Raw genomic sequence first — 17337 nt, forward strand, 5'->3', positions numbered from 1 at the left:
ATCCTCCTCCTCCTCCTCCTCCCGCTGCCCGGGCGCGGCGCCCCGAGGGGGCGGCGCCGGGCGGGGGGCGCGGGGCGGCGCTCGCCGCCACATGCCGCCCTGCCTGAAAAGGCTGCGAGGCGCCGCCGCCGAGGGAGAGCGCGCGCAGGCGGCGCCGGGAGCCGCGCCGAGCCGAGCCGAGCCGGCCCCGCCGCCCGCCCGCCCGGGGGAGAGCGCGCGCGGCAGCCGCGGCCCCGCGAGGCCCCGTCGCGAGTGGCGGCGCCCACGCGGAGCGCCCGGGCGGGGGGGGAGGCGCGGCCCCGGGGCAGACGCGCTTCGCATTTCGGTGGTTTCCGTGTGTTTTTTCCTTTTTTTTTTTTTTGTGGACCGTTCCCTCCGGAGCATGGATACGTTTCTTCTCGCGTGGGGATTTCTAGGGCTCTGCTTGCCCGGCTCCGGCGGCGCGGCGGACACAGGTAAGGACCCACCCCCCCATCGCCGCCAGCACCTCCGCACCACGCGAGGGTCGCGCGTGGGCGCCGGAGCGACGGCCCCGCCGGCCGCTTCCTCCCCGCAGCGGGAGCGCGACGCGCGTGGGGCGGCAGCGGCGGCTCCGGGGCGGTTTTGGTGGCGCAGGGCGGCACCGCGGGGTCTCGCCTGGGAGCGGGGGGTCCCCGTGTCCTGCCGCGGTCGCTCCCCGTGTCCCTGCCCGGCCACGGCCGCGGCTCCCTGCGAGAGGGAAGTCGGAGAGACTCCGTCGGCCGAGAAAGTCCCTCGTCTCTTGGATTTTCCCGTTACGGCGGCGAGGCTCAGCTGGGCTCGGCAAATGTGCTCCGCGGGCGCTCGGTTGCCAGTTGGCATCGCCCCTCTTTCATTATGCTTACGAAGGGGTGAAAAATAAAAATGTAAAAAAAAAAATGTAATAAAAATCCCCTCATTTGTTCAAACGGGAAACAACCGTCTCGGTGGAGTGAGGAGAGAGGGAACCGTCCAGGGCGGCCCAGGGGAAGGCTCTGCCCGGACGGTGCCGCCCGGGGCCCCGCCGGGGTGAGCAGCGGCGGCGGCAGCCGAGGATGCTCCGGCCGGCCCTGCCCGCGGGTGTCTGCGGTGCCCGCGCTGCCTGGCAGCGCCTGCAGCATCGGGACTTGTTGCCGGGAAGGGCTCTCGGAGCCAGCGGCGCCTCCGAGGCCGTTGGGTCGCGGTGTGAAGTGACTGCTCCAGCGCGGGGCTTTCCCAGAGGAGCATCGCATGGAGCGGGCTGGCAAGTCCCGTCCGCGCTGTCCCTGCGGCTGGCACGACTGCGACGGTGCCGCACACCCGCTCGGGAGGCCGTCGCGTGGGCGCTGGACCCGCTGGACGAGCCGGCCTGGCAGGAGGATGGATTTATGTTCCAGCCCGGTCTGTCTGAAAGCCTTCCCTGCTGTGAAACCCCTCGCAGGGCTCCCCGGGGAGGTCAGCGGTAAAGGGAGCTGTTGTTAGTGGACAAGAATATGATGATCCACATGACGGCAAAAATCCTCCGCGGGGTATTTCCGCAGCAAGAGATAAACAGCGCGGCCACTGCACGCGCGTAGCCAAGGGGAGAGGCTGGGAGAGCCTGGAAGGGGAGCCGGGAAGCTGCGTAATCTGCTTCTCCCCCAAAAGCAACTGAGTGAGAGCGCAGCGGCTCCGAGGAACGGGACTGGCGAGCGCAGCGGGCGCTGTTCCTGCAGCTCCCTCTTGCAGCCTTCTGAGCTGCCGTTCGCAGTAGTGACTTAGCGGATACAGCGAGGGGGACCCAAACACACGGGGCCAGCCGCATGCGTGCGGCCGTGCCCGCCTGCCCGTGCCAGCCACCGCCGTGACGCCTCTGGCCTGCGGTGCCGCTCGCTGCACTCTTGCTGTGAGCAAAAGCCCTTTGAGCCCAGGAACGCGGTGCTCACAGGGAGGCAGCAGTTGGGGGCCCTTACCCGGGTCTGGATGCTGGATTTGGGGGTTCCTGACCTTCTCTTCCTGCCTCTTTGCCCCTGCAGCCCTCGCTGCACGCTCAGCACAGCGAGCTGCGTCCTGCTGCACCGAGCAGCTGGCGGCCGCGGGACGGGCGGCCTCGTGCCCTGGGTAACCTGGGAGGGGAAAGTGTCCCCCGCGGGGGCGAGGAAGCTGCCAGGCCCAGATAAGGCCGGGAGCCCATCCTGTGGGACCCCCAGCTGTATTAATAAGGAAAAATTAATTTTTAAGCGCTGGGATGGCTGCCAAATTATACGACCTCTGACAAGCCAGCTGCGCTGGGGGAAAAACGAACGGCGGAGCCCCGGTGTCGGGGCGCGCTCTGAAGGGCTCCGCTCATGCCCGTTGTGCCACGGCGTCGGAGGGGCCGCCGGGGAAGGCGAGCACGAGGCGGGAGGGAGCTGGGCAGGCGGGACACGCTCTGCCCCGTTCGTGGAATAGCTGCAAGAGCAGCAGCGTTGATGGGTGTTTTGGAGGCATCGGGCACTGATTGTTGGGGCTGAAGCTCTCCAGGGGCTCCCTGTAGCCTCTCGCTGTCTATTGGTGCGGTGGGGTCAGTTGTGCTATTGGGACTGCGGGACAGGAAACTGCACAAAGGTGCGAGGGAGCTGCGGGAGGACAAGACCCAAAATACCACATGAATAGGTCAAAGTGGCCACAGCCTCAGTGGTGCAAACTGGTGCTAGCTTGTGGAAGATCTGCCGTTGTTCTTGGCTGAAGTCTGGTGGATTTTTGTTTCATTTTTTTCTTTCTCTTCCTCTTTAATTTTTTTTTTATTATTATTTTTGAGCAAACTACCCGGATTTGCTCACGAGGTTTGGCCCTCTCCTTTTCCATGAGGAAACACGAGCTGCTCTCCATTTCCGACTGCCGTTTGATTCCTCCGCACGTTATCGTGGCAAAGGAAGGGCGAGTTCCCACCTCGTACTTGCTCTCCTTCCCTCACGCACTCGGGTATTTAGGGATAGCCGTGAGGGGTCTGTTCTTGCGAGAGCTCCTGGGTGAAGCGCCGCTCTCGGCCTCCCCTCGCGCGGCTGCCCCGGCAGCCCGTCCCGGGCCCCTTTCCTGATGGCTGTGGGGCGCTCTGAGCCAGGCGGCCTCGCACCACAAAACCAGTGTTTAAGCACCACATTTTCCAGCAAATCTGCCCCTAACCAAACCTAGGGAACTCGGTGAGCTTTGCCTGGCCGGCGCGGGTGTTGTGTGGGCTTTTGGGGACCTTGCGGCACGTGTGCTCCGCGACTGGAGCCGAGTCCCTAATCGCGTTACCTCCCTCCGTGCCACCCGTCTCCCTGCCTGGCGGCCGAGCGGCATCCGCTGCGCCCTTCCCGGCCCTCCCGGGGTTACCCGAGCGCCCTGGTGCTGCCCGCTCCGCCGGAGCCTCCGCCACCTTCCCGACCCCGGCGCTCCGCTCGCCGAGCCGCGGGGTGTCCCGCGTGCCTGGCTTGGCCAGAGCTTCAGGCTTTAATTTTATTAAGTGAGTTCAGGGCTGGCAAAAGCTGCCGGAGCCCATTAGCTTCGGAGCACGTCTCGCTCCTGATGTGCGCAGCCTGGGCAGGAGCCATGCCGCACACTTATATATATATATTTTATTATTTCTGCTAGTTCCATGCAGTTGGCTGAAAAGGAGGATTTCCATTTGTAGGTGTTTTTTCTGCTCGATATCTGTAGGTCCGTAGGTAGGGGGGGAAACACCCCAACAGCACATCTGCAAAGGTGCTGGTTGTCTGGCGTCTTTGGATAGCCTTGGGAAGCCCTGGTATCTGGCACTCTGTGGCACGCCACGGGAGCAGCCCTTGGAGCAACTTGTGGAGAGGGGAACCGGTCTGGTGGTAGCATGTAAGCACCTGCAGAAGGTGGTTGGTGCCCCCGTGAGGTCACTTGCTGGTCCCGTAGGCCCGAAGCGTCATGGGGGACAAGGAGATGCATGGCCTGTGAACCAGGTTGCCCTGGCTGGCACGTGGGATGTCCCACGGGCACCAGCACTGCCAGCAATGTCCCACCTGTGGATACCCCGAGGTGCTGACGGGCTTGCGTGGAGGAAGCAGCTCCGGTTCCGCGCGGCACGTGGCTCCCAGCGTGGCAGCTCAGGGGGCCTCGGTGCAGCCCAAGCAAGGCCGGGACTAGCAGCTCCGATGCTGGGTGATGTTGGTGGTATCAGCCTAGCGGGTAGCATGTGTGCGAAAGCCGGGGAGACAGGGAGGGGATGACGAGGTGTGGATGGATTGACTGTATTTTCATTGCTTGGAGGCTTCGCCCTTTCCAAGAAAAATAATCTGCAGCTTGAATATTTCTCTTTGCTGGAGGGGGTGGACATGTGTGCAAACGAGGTGCGAATTTCTCACGAGAAGGTGCGAACGCGCGTACAGGAGTGAAGTGTGAATTACACGTCTATTTGTACGCCCGTGTCAACAAGCCCGTGAATTCCCGCCTTCCACGTGAGGCTCCGTCGCGCTCCCGGCCGGACCCCCACGGACGCGTGTGTGGGCAAATGCGGAGCAGGGAAGCGGCTTGCGCAAAAAGGCGCCGCGGCAGATGCCTGTGTGTTGAGCAAGCTCTGCTGTGGAGCAAAACCAGATGTTCCTCTGGTGTTCCCAGCCTTTCTGTGGCTGCCTTGCGATTGCTTTGGGTTTTTTTTTCCCCCTCCCGTTCTTCAGGATTCTTGTGGAATTGTTTTAAGGAAAAGGGGCAGGCTGCAGCGCTGCCTTTGCCGTGGTGAAATAGAGTGATTTTCACGAGTGAATGTGCGAGGGGGCCCAAAAGCTGTTGGGGGCCGGGGCTCTCTGGGCCACAGGAAGTGCCATCCCTGCGGATGCTCCTCCTGCACGGGGCTGTCGCTGCCTGCGGGAGCCCATGCGCAGCAGGGGGTTATTCAGTGCCCTTTTTTTCCCCCCTCATGTTTTTCCTCCCCTTTCCAATAGGCAGAGCAGCAGGGAGGTCCTGCCCTGCTGCTCGCGTCGGCCCCGACTAGGCCGGGATCAGGGGCATCCTGGAGGCGCCAAACACGTGTCTCTGCCCACGTGCTGCCCTCTTGCTTGTCGGTTGGTAGGGAGAAGCCCGTCCCCAAAGCAGCGGTGGGGCCACCAGGACCACCCTGAGCCCTTGGTGGGGGATGGGTGGGCTTTCGCCGTTTTTTGGCCCGTTTTGCTGGGGATGCTGCCATCCTCCGGAGGCAGCCCTGTGTGGGATGTGGAAGGCACGCGACGGTGCCCTTGCTGAGCAAGGGGCTTTGTTGGGCCTGGGAGAGCGCCATCAATGCAGCCCTTGCTCCCCACGAGAAATGCAATAATAAATCTGATTTGCAGCGTTCGTGCGGTCAAGCGGCCGGATCCCGCGGCGGGGCCGGGGCTGTGGGGCCCAGCGAGCGCCCTGGGGCCGCTCTCAAGCCCTGCTCTGTTTCCGCAGCTCAGCCGTGTGGCGGCCGCCTCAACTCCAAGGACGCTGGCTACATCACCTCGCCGGGCTACCCACAGGACTACCCGTCCCACCAGAACTGTGAGTGGGTCATCTACGCGCCTGAGCCCAGCCAGAAGATCATCCTCAACTTCAACCCGCACTTCGAGATCGAAAAGCACGACTGCAAGTAAGAGCCTTCCTCCTCCTCCTTCTCCTCTTGTGCGCACGGTCACCACGGTGCTTCGTGACACCAGTGCTGGGTCCCCAGGAAGGGGCCTGCAGGAGATGCCCGAGGGGCGGCTGTGCCCAGCGTGGTCTTGGTGGGTTTGTGAGTGGGGGCTTCGGGGTTTCGGGGGCCGCGCGGAGCCGCCCTTGGCGCCGCGGCTGCCGGAGGGGGATCTGCACAACCGCTTCCTCCTCTGGCGCTTCGTTTTGCCTTATTAGGCTAAAGCGTCTCCCTCGCAAAGCGTAACGTTTACATTCCTAAAACCCGTCTTAGGGCCCGCTGGAGTATCTGCCGACGCTGCAGCGTCCGCCTGTCGTCCGTCCCTCCCCACCAGCAGGGAACAAGCAACTGGGTGTAAATGAAGCCCCAGCGAGTCCCTGTGGGCCGTTAAAAGCAGCTTTTATCCTTTTTTTTTTTTTAAAGTCCATTTCATAGCGGGGCAGCCCCAGCAGGTTTTTTCCACGGTGCTTCCCGAAGGCATACGCTGTCCAAGGATGAGTAACTCGGAGCCAGACAGGGAGGATTTGGGGCCTGCCGTGGTGGCTTGCAGCCCCCTCTGGTGGCACATGCCCAGTGCTGGCCGAGGTCCTCCGAGATGATTTTTGCATCCCCAAACCAGGCAGGAGCAGGCAGACGTGGTGGCTGGGGGTGGCAGAGTGAGGCTCTTCCCGCTCCCCCTTGGCTCCCTGCCAGCGGCCCCAGCAGCTCCCGGCTGGATAACAGCGGGTTGGGCACGTGGGACGAGCCGGCCAACACCGGGCGGCAGCGTGACCGGCTGACGCCTCCGAGCGCCGGGATTTGGGGGTTTCCTGCCAGGGGAAGTGAGCGCGTCTCCGGGCAGCGGGCTGAGCGTGCGGGGAGGAGCGAGGTGTTGGGGTGGGCGTTGACGCGGGGTGGGCAGCCAGCAGCAGCGCTCCTGGGGGCAGTGTACACGGGGAACGTGGCGCTGCAGCTTGGCCTCTCACGAGCCGCTTTGCTGTGCGGGGCTTTGGCTGGTGTCTCCTGCAGGGTTCATCATCCCCGTCACTTCCCGACACGAGTGGGTTGGCTGCAGACCTTGAGGCGGGGGTGGTGGAGGGGGTGACCCCCGTTCCCAAAGTCCCGCTCCCGTGAGGTGGGCAGCTCTTACCCGCTGCATAGCCCAGGGCTGGGTGTGCGGATGGGAAGCGGCAGCGCCTCCGAAACCCCCATCGGAGCTGGCGGTCGCTGACGGGCGCCCACAAGAAGTGGGAACAACCCCCCCTTGCCCTGTTCAGCACGGGAGTTGGAGGCAGCTGCTCGGCTTCCTTCCTCTTCTGCGAGTGCCCGCGTGAGGTTTCCTTTCCGTTATTACCCTGCAGAGGACAGGGATGGCGTGAGGACTGGCACCCGTGCTGGCCCTTTGGAAGGGCTGATGCTGGGCGGGAGCAGAGTCTGGTGTCCCCACCAGCGGAGGGGACTCCCTTAATCTGTGTTCGCTGCATCTTGTTGGAGCTCTGTGGCCTGCTGGATGGTGATTTCTGTGGTTAAAGACACCCCTCTGTCTCCAAGTACGGCAGATGACGATTTCCTTAGACATCCTGCAGCTCAGCTGAAGGAGGCCTCCGGGGCCCTCCGCAGCCTGCGCCCCAGAGCCGGGACTTCCAGAGTAGCAGAGTGTCGCAGGAACTAATGGATTCACCGAGAGCCCCCATGGCCGGAGCTGAGTCGCGGCGGGGAGAGCGAGGGAGGCCTGGAAACACGGCCCGGCTGGGCTGGTGGCGCAGAGCGCTGTGCAGCCACGCTCGCTTGGGGTGCCCTGCAGCCCGGCCTCCGCTTTGTCCCTGCAAGCTGGCACCTCCGGGCCGTCCTCGCGGACGTGGCCGAGGAGAGCGGGGTGCTTGCTAGGAGGGTTCTGCTCTTGCAGCCTCGTCGGGAGCTTTGGTACCTGTTGGTGGTTGAGGAGGCGCTCGTTTTGGGAACGAAGGCGGCGGCTTTGTGCTGTGAGAAGCAAGGCAGTCGAGCAGTGTGTGGAAACCTGAGTGGCAAAGATCCCGTCTGGTCCCCGTTACACCGGCTCCCTGGGGCATCTTGTGGCTAAGTGGAGCCCCCCAGGACATCCCTTTGGGGGCATCTCCTCCTGGGCTGGGACCACTCCAGCAGAGCAGGGAGTGACAATCCCTGGGTCTTCCCATCTGCCTCCAGCCCCCGAGACCCATCAGGGCCCGAGGAGATCCCTGTCCTGGCTGTGGGACACTGGCCCCACTTGCTGCCCTAAGAAGGTGCCATCATGGGATTCGGTCTCCTCGTTTCACTTTGGTTTCACTACCAAAGCGAGTGAAGTCACCACTTGCCCTCTGCTTCCTCTGCTGCTTCCCGGCAGTAAATTTTCCTCCTGTGGTTGTTATCTTTTATTATATACATTTTTTTTCCCTTTCTGTTAGTGATCAAGCCCCTGTGAGTGGTGACAGGAAAATGACAAAGAAACCAAAGTCTTCATTTTTTCCACAGATGGATTGTAGCAGAAGGAGGAAAGTGCAAATGCAGTTTCTCGAGTGTCCTGCGTCTCGGGGTAGGGAAGGGCTGCGAGTCGCCTCGGTTCGACTGCAGCAGCAACAGAAGGCAGAGCGCCTTGGCGAGGGGGGCCGCTCACGCACGGCTTCTGCGCTTTATTCCCAATTTTTGCCGTCACTTTCCTCCATTCTTTTCCCTCTTGAAGAATGCTGAAGACGTTCTGCAATAAAAGACCCCCACCCCATAACTAAAGAAGGAAGGGTGAGGAATTTATAGGCATCGCTTTGGAGACAGAAATAAAAATCTCCTGAACAACAGCCTGAAGAAAACCCCTCCAGTGCGCACTAGCACATCTTGCTTTCTTATATAATGAGTATTTTTTTCCTGCTTTCCCCATTGCTGTGTGTTTTCTGGAGAGCACAGTGAGCTGTGTGCTCCCAGCTGGGGGGCAGCAACCCCTTTTTCTCCCCCCTCCAAATCCCAACCCACAGCAGGAGTGGCTTAAAGACCCGTTTTAGCCTTTGCAAAATACCTTTTGGCCACTTTTTCTTTTTTTTCTCCCCCTCCCGTGTAACTGAACTGCTGAAAGGCTCTTCCTATCACCGGCCCTGCTATGGGGGTGAAACCAGCCCAAGGAATATAAATAGAGGCTATCTGTAGTTTCCATTTTTTGTCTTTGAGGCATTTTTGAAGATGCCTTCCAATCTGTTGAGGTTATTCCGTCTCTCTTTTCTCTTGCCTGGATGACTGGATTTTTCTCATTTCTCAGAAATTCCGGTCAGATTTTGGAGGAGATAGGACAGTAATCCAAGGCGCAGTGGAGCGGTTACGAGTCTCCACAATGCTGTGGTTGCTCAAGATGTAATTGCATGTAGCAGACTCATCTCTTTGGCTTCAACCACCTAAAATTCAGTGTTTCCCTCAAGAAGAGTGATTTAAACCACGTCTGTGGTCACTGCAGAAGATGCAGGGCTCCCCTCCTGAGCTTGCTGCTCTCAGCCAAGAGCAGGGGTAGCCCAGGGGATACTCAGCTCACTAAAATAGGTGCAGAACGTGCTTGTTAGGCCTTGCACAGATCTGTAGCTGCAGATCCACATCTGCAAGGACTGATTCTCACCCGTGTGCAGATTAGGAGCAATTGCCCTTAAAATGATGCGTTACGCATGTGTAAAACCAGTCAGAAGAGACTCTGAATTATCCGTTGTATTTGTAATTAATTATCCTGATTAAGGACTGGCTGCTCAGATCAAACTTCATTGTTCCGGTTTCATCACATGGCAAAGGTGTGTTTGCCTCTGCTGCCATGACTGTGAGGAAAAAGCAGTATTTAAAAGCCAGCCCAGCCTTCCCGGGGCGGCAGCATGTGGCCCGGGCAGCGCGGTGGCCTCGGCAGCTCCGGGCATCCCTGACTTTGGGCTGCTGGCCTGGCAGGCCGTCAGTCCCCGTTTGTTTGTCTGTCCGCCTAGGCCAGGCTCCTCTAACATAACACAACCTGTCTAGTCGAGGCTGGCTTCTATTCCTGGCTGTGCCACGAGCTTCCCCTGTGTCCCAGGGCCAGCGGCTGCTCCTCTGCACTTCCCACCCACCGGCATCTTGCGAGGACACGTCTAGTGCTTCCCAGGGAAGTGCCTGCGGACACGGCTCCAAATGAAACGCTGGGGAAGCTCAGATTGGAGCCCAGGAAGCAGGAGAGCCCCCCAGGTGCCAATCCGGGCTCTCCTGTGCTGCTCAGATGGCCAGGGAGCATCCAAGCCATTTCCCCGTGGAGAGGGACTGCAGAGGAGCCGCCGGAGCAAGCGCGGAGGACGCGGAGATGGGGAGCCGCAGGCTGACGGGAGGAAAAAGCGAGCAGGCAAGCATGAGTAATGCAGGCATTAGAAGTGCTTTGTAATTAGTTTATAAAAGCGCTCTTAACATCAGCAAAGCACTTTCCACTGAAAATCCTTAATAAAAACGCAGCAATATTTGTAAGCACGGTACGTTTTTCCGCTTAATTCCGTTAAACAGCTCCAAGAGGAGCGTCTCGGCAGCCTGGGCCCCCTCCCTTCTGATCCCCCCGCCGCCTGGGTAGTTAAAAGCACTTTAGCTTGGCCTCCCCCCTTCAAAACTCCCTGGTGGAGACGGCGCTTGTTTGAGGTTGTTTGAGACCGTTTGACCGGCCTGCTCCTTCAGGCAGCAGCTGGAAATAGCTGTGGTGGCCTTGCCTGCAAGAGCCTCCGTTGACCTCGTGTCGGGTTCTGGACGCTGCCCCCTCGTATTTGCGGTTGTCTCGCAGAGCAGTGCCGTGCCGGGGAGGAGAAGCAGCCCCGGGACGCGCGCTCTCCCGTGGAGGTGGCGCCGCCGGGTCACGCCGCGAGCATGTGGGAACAGTTGGGCTACAGGAGAGCAATGCAGGTCGCTGGGGACTGGTGGAGGCAGTTCCCATGCCACACGAGTGTCCCAGCTGGCCACGAGCCAGGCTGTGGTTACCTGGGAATGAGATGGAGAAGGAGGTGTCCAGAGGGTCAGGCTTGCTCCCTTCCAACTTCCCTTCTTGTGCTTTCCATGGGAAGAGCTAAATCTGGACACGGCGCGGAAGCTTAACAGAAGCAAAGTGCTGGCCAAGCTGGACTTGGCCATGGCCGGTGGCCCAACATGAGGAGGACGGGGCTTAATCAGCTTGTTTGATCGTGGGCCAACACGTGGAGGCGACCTAAACACGCACCGCCAGCAGAGCCCGCGGCGGGGACGAGCCGGTGCTCGCCAAACCGCGTGTGCATGGGCAGGGGTGTCTCTGGTGGCTCTTTTTAAGACCCAAAGCTCGGTTTGGTACGTTGGAGAGGAGGTGGGTGCTCTTGCAGGGCAGCTGGATGGGAGACCTCTCCTGGCCGTGGTGCTGTCCCAGGTCACCGCTTGTTTACGTGACCTGGAGGAACACAAAGAAGGTTTTGCCCCATGAGGCACGGAGGGCTTGGGCCAAGGTTTCTTAACTGGAAAACTCTTACATGTTTATATTCATTTCACATTTGGCAAACACAATTCCCTGACCTTCTGCTAGGGGCTTCTTTAGTTGTTTGCAACATTTGATTTATTAAGGATTAGCTCCAGTAGAAGAAAGCTCAGTTAGATGCTTGGATGACGCCAAGCAGGGTTTAATTTAGAGAGAGGCAAATATTTCCTGACGAATTACTTACTCAATTCATTCCCTTCATTTTCCATTTGCAGATAGGCCATGGGCAGATTGCAATATTCCTAAGTTGTGTGTGTTATTAGAAGTTATTCACCCATTCAATAAGCAAATAATTCTTGGTTCTGCAGTACTGGGTGGTTTCAGAGCCACAGGACTAGTGACAGGTTGTTTTGCGCATTGGCTACACCAGAAGCTCAGTTCGTCGCGGGCAAGTGGTTGAAGCTGTGCGTGGCCTTGGCGAGGTGCAACCCCACCAGGACACAAGCAGATGTGCTTCCTTGGGATGCACCATCCAGTAGGTTACCCATGTGTTTTGCCACCATTCCTGTTTGTTTTTGCCTAAAACCCAGGATTTCACTGGTTGCTGGTAGTCCTGGAGCGGGGCCCTGCGCTTCGGAGAGGGAAGGGCTGCCCGTGCAGCGAGGTGAAGTCCTTGCTCGGAGGACCGGGCGTCCCTGCTGCTTGCTCAGTGCTGCTTTAAGCAACTAGACAAACACGGAGGGACAGCCCTGCTCGGGGGAAGCACCGGCTCTGCCTTCTGTGTTCCTGCTCCCTGGGGAGAAGCCGGAGTCGAGCCGCACGTGACGGATGTTAGCAGGGCCGCGCGGGCGCTGCTGGCCGGGGTCGGGGTAATACAGGGTCACGGCGCACGAGGAAGCGGCAGGGACCAGAGCTCTTGGCTGATACCGCTGTATTTCCACCCACCGGTGATGCCAAACGTGGCTCCTGGGCCAGCCCCTCTCCTTGGAGTGCTCCTCAAGGCTTCGTGTTGGCTGTGGACCCAACGGGCTTGGCCACGGTCAAGGCTGGCCAGGTGCAGCCAGCTCAGCGCTGCTCCAGCACGGGCAGAGTTTTATCCGGGGCATTTGGCTTCTGTCTCTCAGCCAGGCTTAGCCCTAGGAAGGAGGGAAACGGAAGCCGCCTTTGCTGGCCCGCAGCCCGGGAACGAGGCGCACAAGTATCGCCCTGTACCCCGCAAGCTACTTCTGCTTTCGGCTCTTCGCTCCCAAGCAGCAGATCTTGTGACATGGAAGAAGGGCGTCTCTGGCAGCGCTGCAGCGTGTGTCCCCATCCCTGTCCCTGCGAGAGGGGCCGCAGCCTGCCGCTCCAGCGGGTTGACACAAAGTAAAACAAGCAGCAGAGGAGCAAGGGGCAGTTTCTGTCAATAGCAGCGTGTGGAGCAGCAGTGGGGAGCAGCCTGGGCAGCCCCGGAGCCTGGTGAGGGGTATGGGATGGGGCACAGGCCTTGCCCTGATTCCAGTGGGACGCACATCCGTGCATCCCCAAGAGGCAGCTCCTCCAAACCAGCCTCCGGGGGCCTTCAGCAGAGGCACCTCACGGTGACGGTTGCAAGGGACAGGCAAGCGCAAATACCAGGCACTTAGGGAGCAAGAAGGCACCCAGATCTGTAGTTAGCGCCTTGTAGAAGAGGGTCGGATTGCTGCCCAAGCACTTGCTGCAGGACTCTCATGGTGCTTCACCAAATAGCTCCCCACTCCTATTGACTTGACATCGACTTTTCGCATGCTGTTTGGTACGTGCTTGGCCAAATGCCACCTGGATGTTGGTATGAGCGGGACCGTGGCGTGGCAGCTGCTGGAGCCGTGCTAAGTGACACAGCAGAGCATCAGAGAGACGCACAGGACAGAACTTCTGCCGGGCCCAAGCGGAGCTGCGTCCCAACCCTTGTAGACTGCAGTGGATGTACGTGCAGTAATGATGTGAGGAGCAGGGGTGGGACTAGGCCTTAAATGCAGCCAGAAGAGAAAGATGCACGGGGGTGGCAGTCCCAGAGAGCTGCCCGGATGTGGCTTTGTGGCGTGTGCAGGTGTAAGAGGGGCCCTGTGTTTGCTCCCTGCATTGCGAGGCGCCCGCGGGCGGGCGGGCGCTCCCACGGCCGTGTCGCGTTCCCGCAGGTACGACTTCATCGAGATCCGGGACGGCGACAGCGAGGCGGCCGACCTGCTGGGCAAGCACTGCGGGAACATCGCGCCTCCCACCATCGTCTCCTCCGGCCCCGCGCTCTACATCAAGTTCACCTCGGACTACGCCCGGCAGGGCGCCGGCTTCTCCCTGCGCTACGAGATCTACAAGACGGGTGAGCACTGCGGGCCGCGCCGTGTCTCGGGCCGCGCTGTCCCTGGGGCTCCTAGTGAGTTATCTGCAGCAGAAGGGCTCCTGCTATCCTGCTGCCAAGTCCTTTGGAGCGGGCGTCTGCCTAAGTATGGGGAGGACAAGGAAGAGCTGCCCTGAGCCCCTTGTCCCTGTGCGAGCAGGGCCACCAGGGCGCAGGGAGGCCCCGTGCGGCTGGCTCGAACAAGTGCCCGCTTTGTGCCGCAGGGGCCTTGCGCCGCGGCGGGGCCGCGCACCAGAAAGACGGCTCTGTTCCCCGGCCCCAGGCCATTCGCTGCAGCGGCCCTTGTGCCCCTCCTGCCCTCCCCAGAGCCCTTTGCTGAAGGGGAAACTGAGGCACGAGTGCCCCATATCAGCAAGGCGGGGGCTGCAGCTTGCTGGGTGCCCCACGGTGCATCCCGTGTCCACAGGCTCCGAGGATTGCTCCCGAAACTTCACGGGCTCCAACGGCACCATCGAGTCCCCGGGCTTCCCGGACAAGTACCCGCACAACCTGGACTGCGTGTTCACCATCCTCGCCAAGCCGCGCACCGAGATCCTCCTCCACTTCCTCCTCTTCGACCTGGAGCACGACCCGCTGCAGGCCGGCGAGGGCGACTGCAAGTACGACTGGCTCGACATCTGGGACGGCATCCCACAAGGTGAGGCGCCCCGCGCCACTGCCCCCAAAACCACCCGTCCCTGCCCAAAGCCCTGCCCACTTCGGGCGCTACCTCCGCTGCTCCTTTCCTTGCAGTCGGCCCCCTCATCGGCAGGTACTGCGGCACCAGGATGCCCTCAGACATCCGCTCCACCACGGGCGTCCTCTCGCTGACTTTCCACACGGACCTGGCAGTAGCCAAGGATGGCTTCTCAGCGCACTACGAGCTGCTCCCGCAGGAAGTGCCCGAAAGTAAGTTGGAAAGGCCGTTTCTGAATCTTTTTGCTTGCTCGGGAAGTTTCTGTGCACGTGCTCAGCCCAAGGGCTGACGCGGGGGGAGGCTACGGCCCAACGTGCGCAGCAGCATCGCTCAAGAACGTGCAAAACCCCTCCCTCTCTCCAGTTTCCCCAAAACACACAGCCCAGCACGAGGGCAGCTGGGGTGGGACTGAATTAGGGGCATCTCTACTGAGGCCACATGAGTTGAGGACCCGCACAAGCTCTTCCTGCTGCATCTTGCTGCACTTGGATCCCATTTCTGTTCCTTTTAAAAAGCCTGGGAAATAAAATGCTAATGAGACATAAAGCTTGAGAAACCAGGCACAAGAAATGCGAAGGAGCCAGGCCTGTTTTGATTTGTGCTGGTGTAAATTGAAACTTTAATGACACCGCTGAGATCTTAACTTGGCCCATTGCTTCCAGCCCAGAGTTGACTTGGCCGTGGTAAAAACACAGGCAGTTTGATGGAGCTCCGTGGGTTTATGGCCCACACGGTATTTCCTATCAGTGTTTTTCCTTTGTTGTTGTTTTTACGGGACGGCTGCCATGAAATGTATGAGATGTGCAATGAGATTGAGCTAACTGTGACTTTCAAAAGCCTTAGAGATGAGGAAACTCAAATAAGAGTGTGCCAGATTCTTTCATGTTGGGACTGGCTAATTCCTATGGGCCTGATGTCCTGTGTGGCGGCGTGCTTGTACACACACAGACACAACCCCCTAAAGCAGCCTGTTCCTTGCCCTGTCGGTGCTTATGTTTCACCTCCTGCCTCCGAGAGGACGGAGGACTCCATGGCCAGGGGTCTCGGTGCAGCTTGGTGTGCGTGGATGGGAGGAAGGGGGAGAGCCATGCGCCAAAACTGCGCAGAGGAGAAGGAGGTGGAGGAAGATCTGCACCGCATTAGCTTGCAAAGGACCATCCCAGTATAAAGCCATCCCACCCACGGGCACGGCCAGCAAGGAGCAGCGTTCCCTGCCTCCCAGCTTCCAGCTGAGGTCTGTGCGTATCCGTTGCAGACTTCCAGTGCAACACACCGCTGGGCATGGAGTCGGGCCGCATCTCCAACGCGCAGATCAGCGCCTCCTCCACCTACTCGGACGGGCGCTGGACGCCGCAGCAGAGCCGCCTCAACAGCGATGACAACGGCTGGACGCCCAACGTGGACAGCAACAAGGAGTATCTCCAGGTACGCGCGCCCCAAGCCTCGAGGAGGCCCGCGGAGAACCATCGGGAATAGCGCTCATCCCAGCAGCGCCTGCGCTGGGCATCACGCTGGGGGCTGCCGGAGCGGAGGCTTTTCCCAAGGAGCCGACTCGACCTGCGCTCGCTGTCCACAAAGGGCCTCGGGCAGCGTCACAGCGCTGAGAGATGCGGCCCGCTAAAGGGCACCGAGGAGGGGAGGTGGTGAAATGTCACCGCCTCGAGCAGATGTCTCATTCTTCATTCATGGCAGCGCGACCAAGTCGGCTCCCCTGACCTTTCTCAACCCACATTGTGGGGAAGAAAAGAATGGGAAAGCCAGGAACTGCAGCACTTGCTAATTGGACATGGTGCTTTTATTTTACATGGAAAAAGTCGGCCTCTGTCCTGCTTTACAGGACATGGGGGTCCAGCCTCTGCTCAGATCCTGGTGGGAGGCAGGGAGAAGGGCCTTAATCCTACCCAAAAGTGTCCTGTGGAAATCAGCTCGGATTTTTGTACCCGTTAAGCCTGGGTCTTTGTACCCGGGTCTTTTGACATGCAGCTACGGATGGAGTGAGACAGGCTGAATTTACACCTTATTTCAAGGTGGAGGAAGGACCGACCTGGGCTGCCAGGTGGTCATGGTCCCTCTCGTGTCCCTCTCTCCCTGGCAAGGTGGACCTGCACTTCCTGACAGTGCTCACGGCCATCGCCACGCAGGGCGCCGTCTCCAGAGAGACGCAGACCGGCTACTACGTGCGCACCTACAAGCTGGAGGTCAGCACCAATGGGGAGGACTGGATGATGTACCGGCATGGCAAGAACCACAAGGTAAGGGCCCTTCCTCCTCTCTCTGCGTGCGCCACAGTGAGCCTTGCAGAAAACAGCTCAGAGATTTCGGCGGGGTTTTTCTGGATGAGCTAAAGGACCATGATGATGCTCCGAGCAGAAATGTCCTTTCCCCTCTGCACACTGTTCCTTGGAAAACCTGGCTGCTGCTGTGTCTTTCGTGGTGGCAAGAGCGTGTCCGTTGACTGCAAATGAAGGAGAAAATGCTTTCACGGCCTGTGCTTTGCCGCGCAAGATTCATCGAGCTTTTATGGCCGTCACCCCGTCTGCATGCTGGGTTAGCAATCACAAAACCCCACGAAACGGTAGCTCGGGAGCTATCGAGGCCTGGAAATGAAAGGGCACAAATCCTAAGAGGGGATCGCGCCATCCCAGCGAGCAAAATGAGCAATAAATAACAAGGAGCAATTGGGGCTGTCAGGGGTGCGGGCTCCGCGCTGGCTGGCGCGGCAGGCGGGGATGCAGCGAGACCTTGGCGCTGGCGCGTGCAATTCCTGCCTGCGTGCAGCTCTCATATATAAATAATGCCTATATATTTATATACGTATAACTACATATATATATGTATGCACGCCCACGTGGGCACATCTGCACACTGCCCGATATCATTTATCTTCCACCTCCTCACCCCCAGATTTAATAAATCCAGCCGTGTCTGCCGACCGCTTGTGCCAGGAGCCTCTCGCCATCAACCATGGCCCGTTTTGCGCCTTCCCTTAGCTGACAGGGAAGGTAATCCCCCCTGCTTTTCTCCTTCATGCTTCCCCGTCTAAATCCCAAAGCCCTAATCCTGTTAGCGAGCTCTCTTCCCGCGCTCGGCCGCCGCCGCAGCCACGTAATCCTGCCGTAAATCCAGCGGGGCCGGCGCGATGCCTGCGCCCAGCCATGCCCTTCTCCCGCGAAACCGCAGGGCGGCCAAGCAACGCTCTAAAGAAGTAAATCGGGAGGGAGCTCCCACTTCAGGTTCCTGTTTGTGCCCCGTGCCCCTTCAGCACGTGGGCTTGCCGCCGCGCGTGCCTCTCCATC

At 60.0% G+C, this 17337-nt stretch overlaps 1 protein-coding gene across 5 annotated transcripts in view; it reads left to right on the plus strand.

Moving 5' to 3' along the window:
- The first annotated feature begins 347 nt into the window (after positions 1–347).
- The window catches only part of NRP2 (neuropilin 2), a 38986-nt gene continuing 21996 nt past the window's right edge, over positions 348–17337 (plus strand). For all 5 annotated transcript variants that reach the window (XM_088523734.1, XM_088523735.1, XM_088523736.1 and 2 more), the window contains exons 1-7: positions 348–455; positions 5371–5548; positions 13145–13326; positions 13772–14002; positions 14098–14253; positions 15297–15466; positions 16138–16293. In XM_088523734.1, coding sequence (XP_088379860.1) covers positions 383–455; positions 5371–5548; positions 13145–13326; positions 13772–14002; positions 14098–14253; positions 15297–15466; positions 16138–16293 — 1146 coding nt within the window. In that variant the 5' untranslated portion in view covers positions 348–382. The remainder of the gene's footprint in view (positions 456–5370; positions 5549–13144; positions 13327–13771; positions 14003–14097; positions 14254–15296; positions 15467–16137; positions 16294–17337) is intronic.

The sequence above is a fragment of the Tinamus guttatus genome, unplaced genomic scaffold (genome assembly GCF_059628265.1).
Source record: "Tinamus guttatus ecotype Peru unplaced genomic scaffold, ASM5962826v1 Tinamus_guttatus_pri_ptg000197l, whole genome shotgun sequence".
Taxonomy (NCBI): Eukaryota; Metazoa; Chordata; class Aves; order Tinamiformes; family Tinamidae; genus Tinamus; species Tinamus guttatus.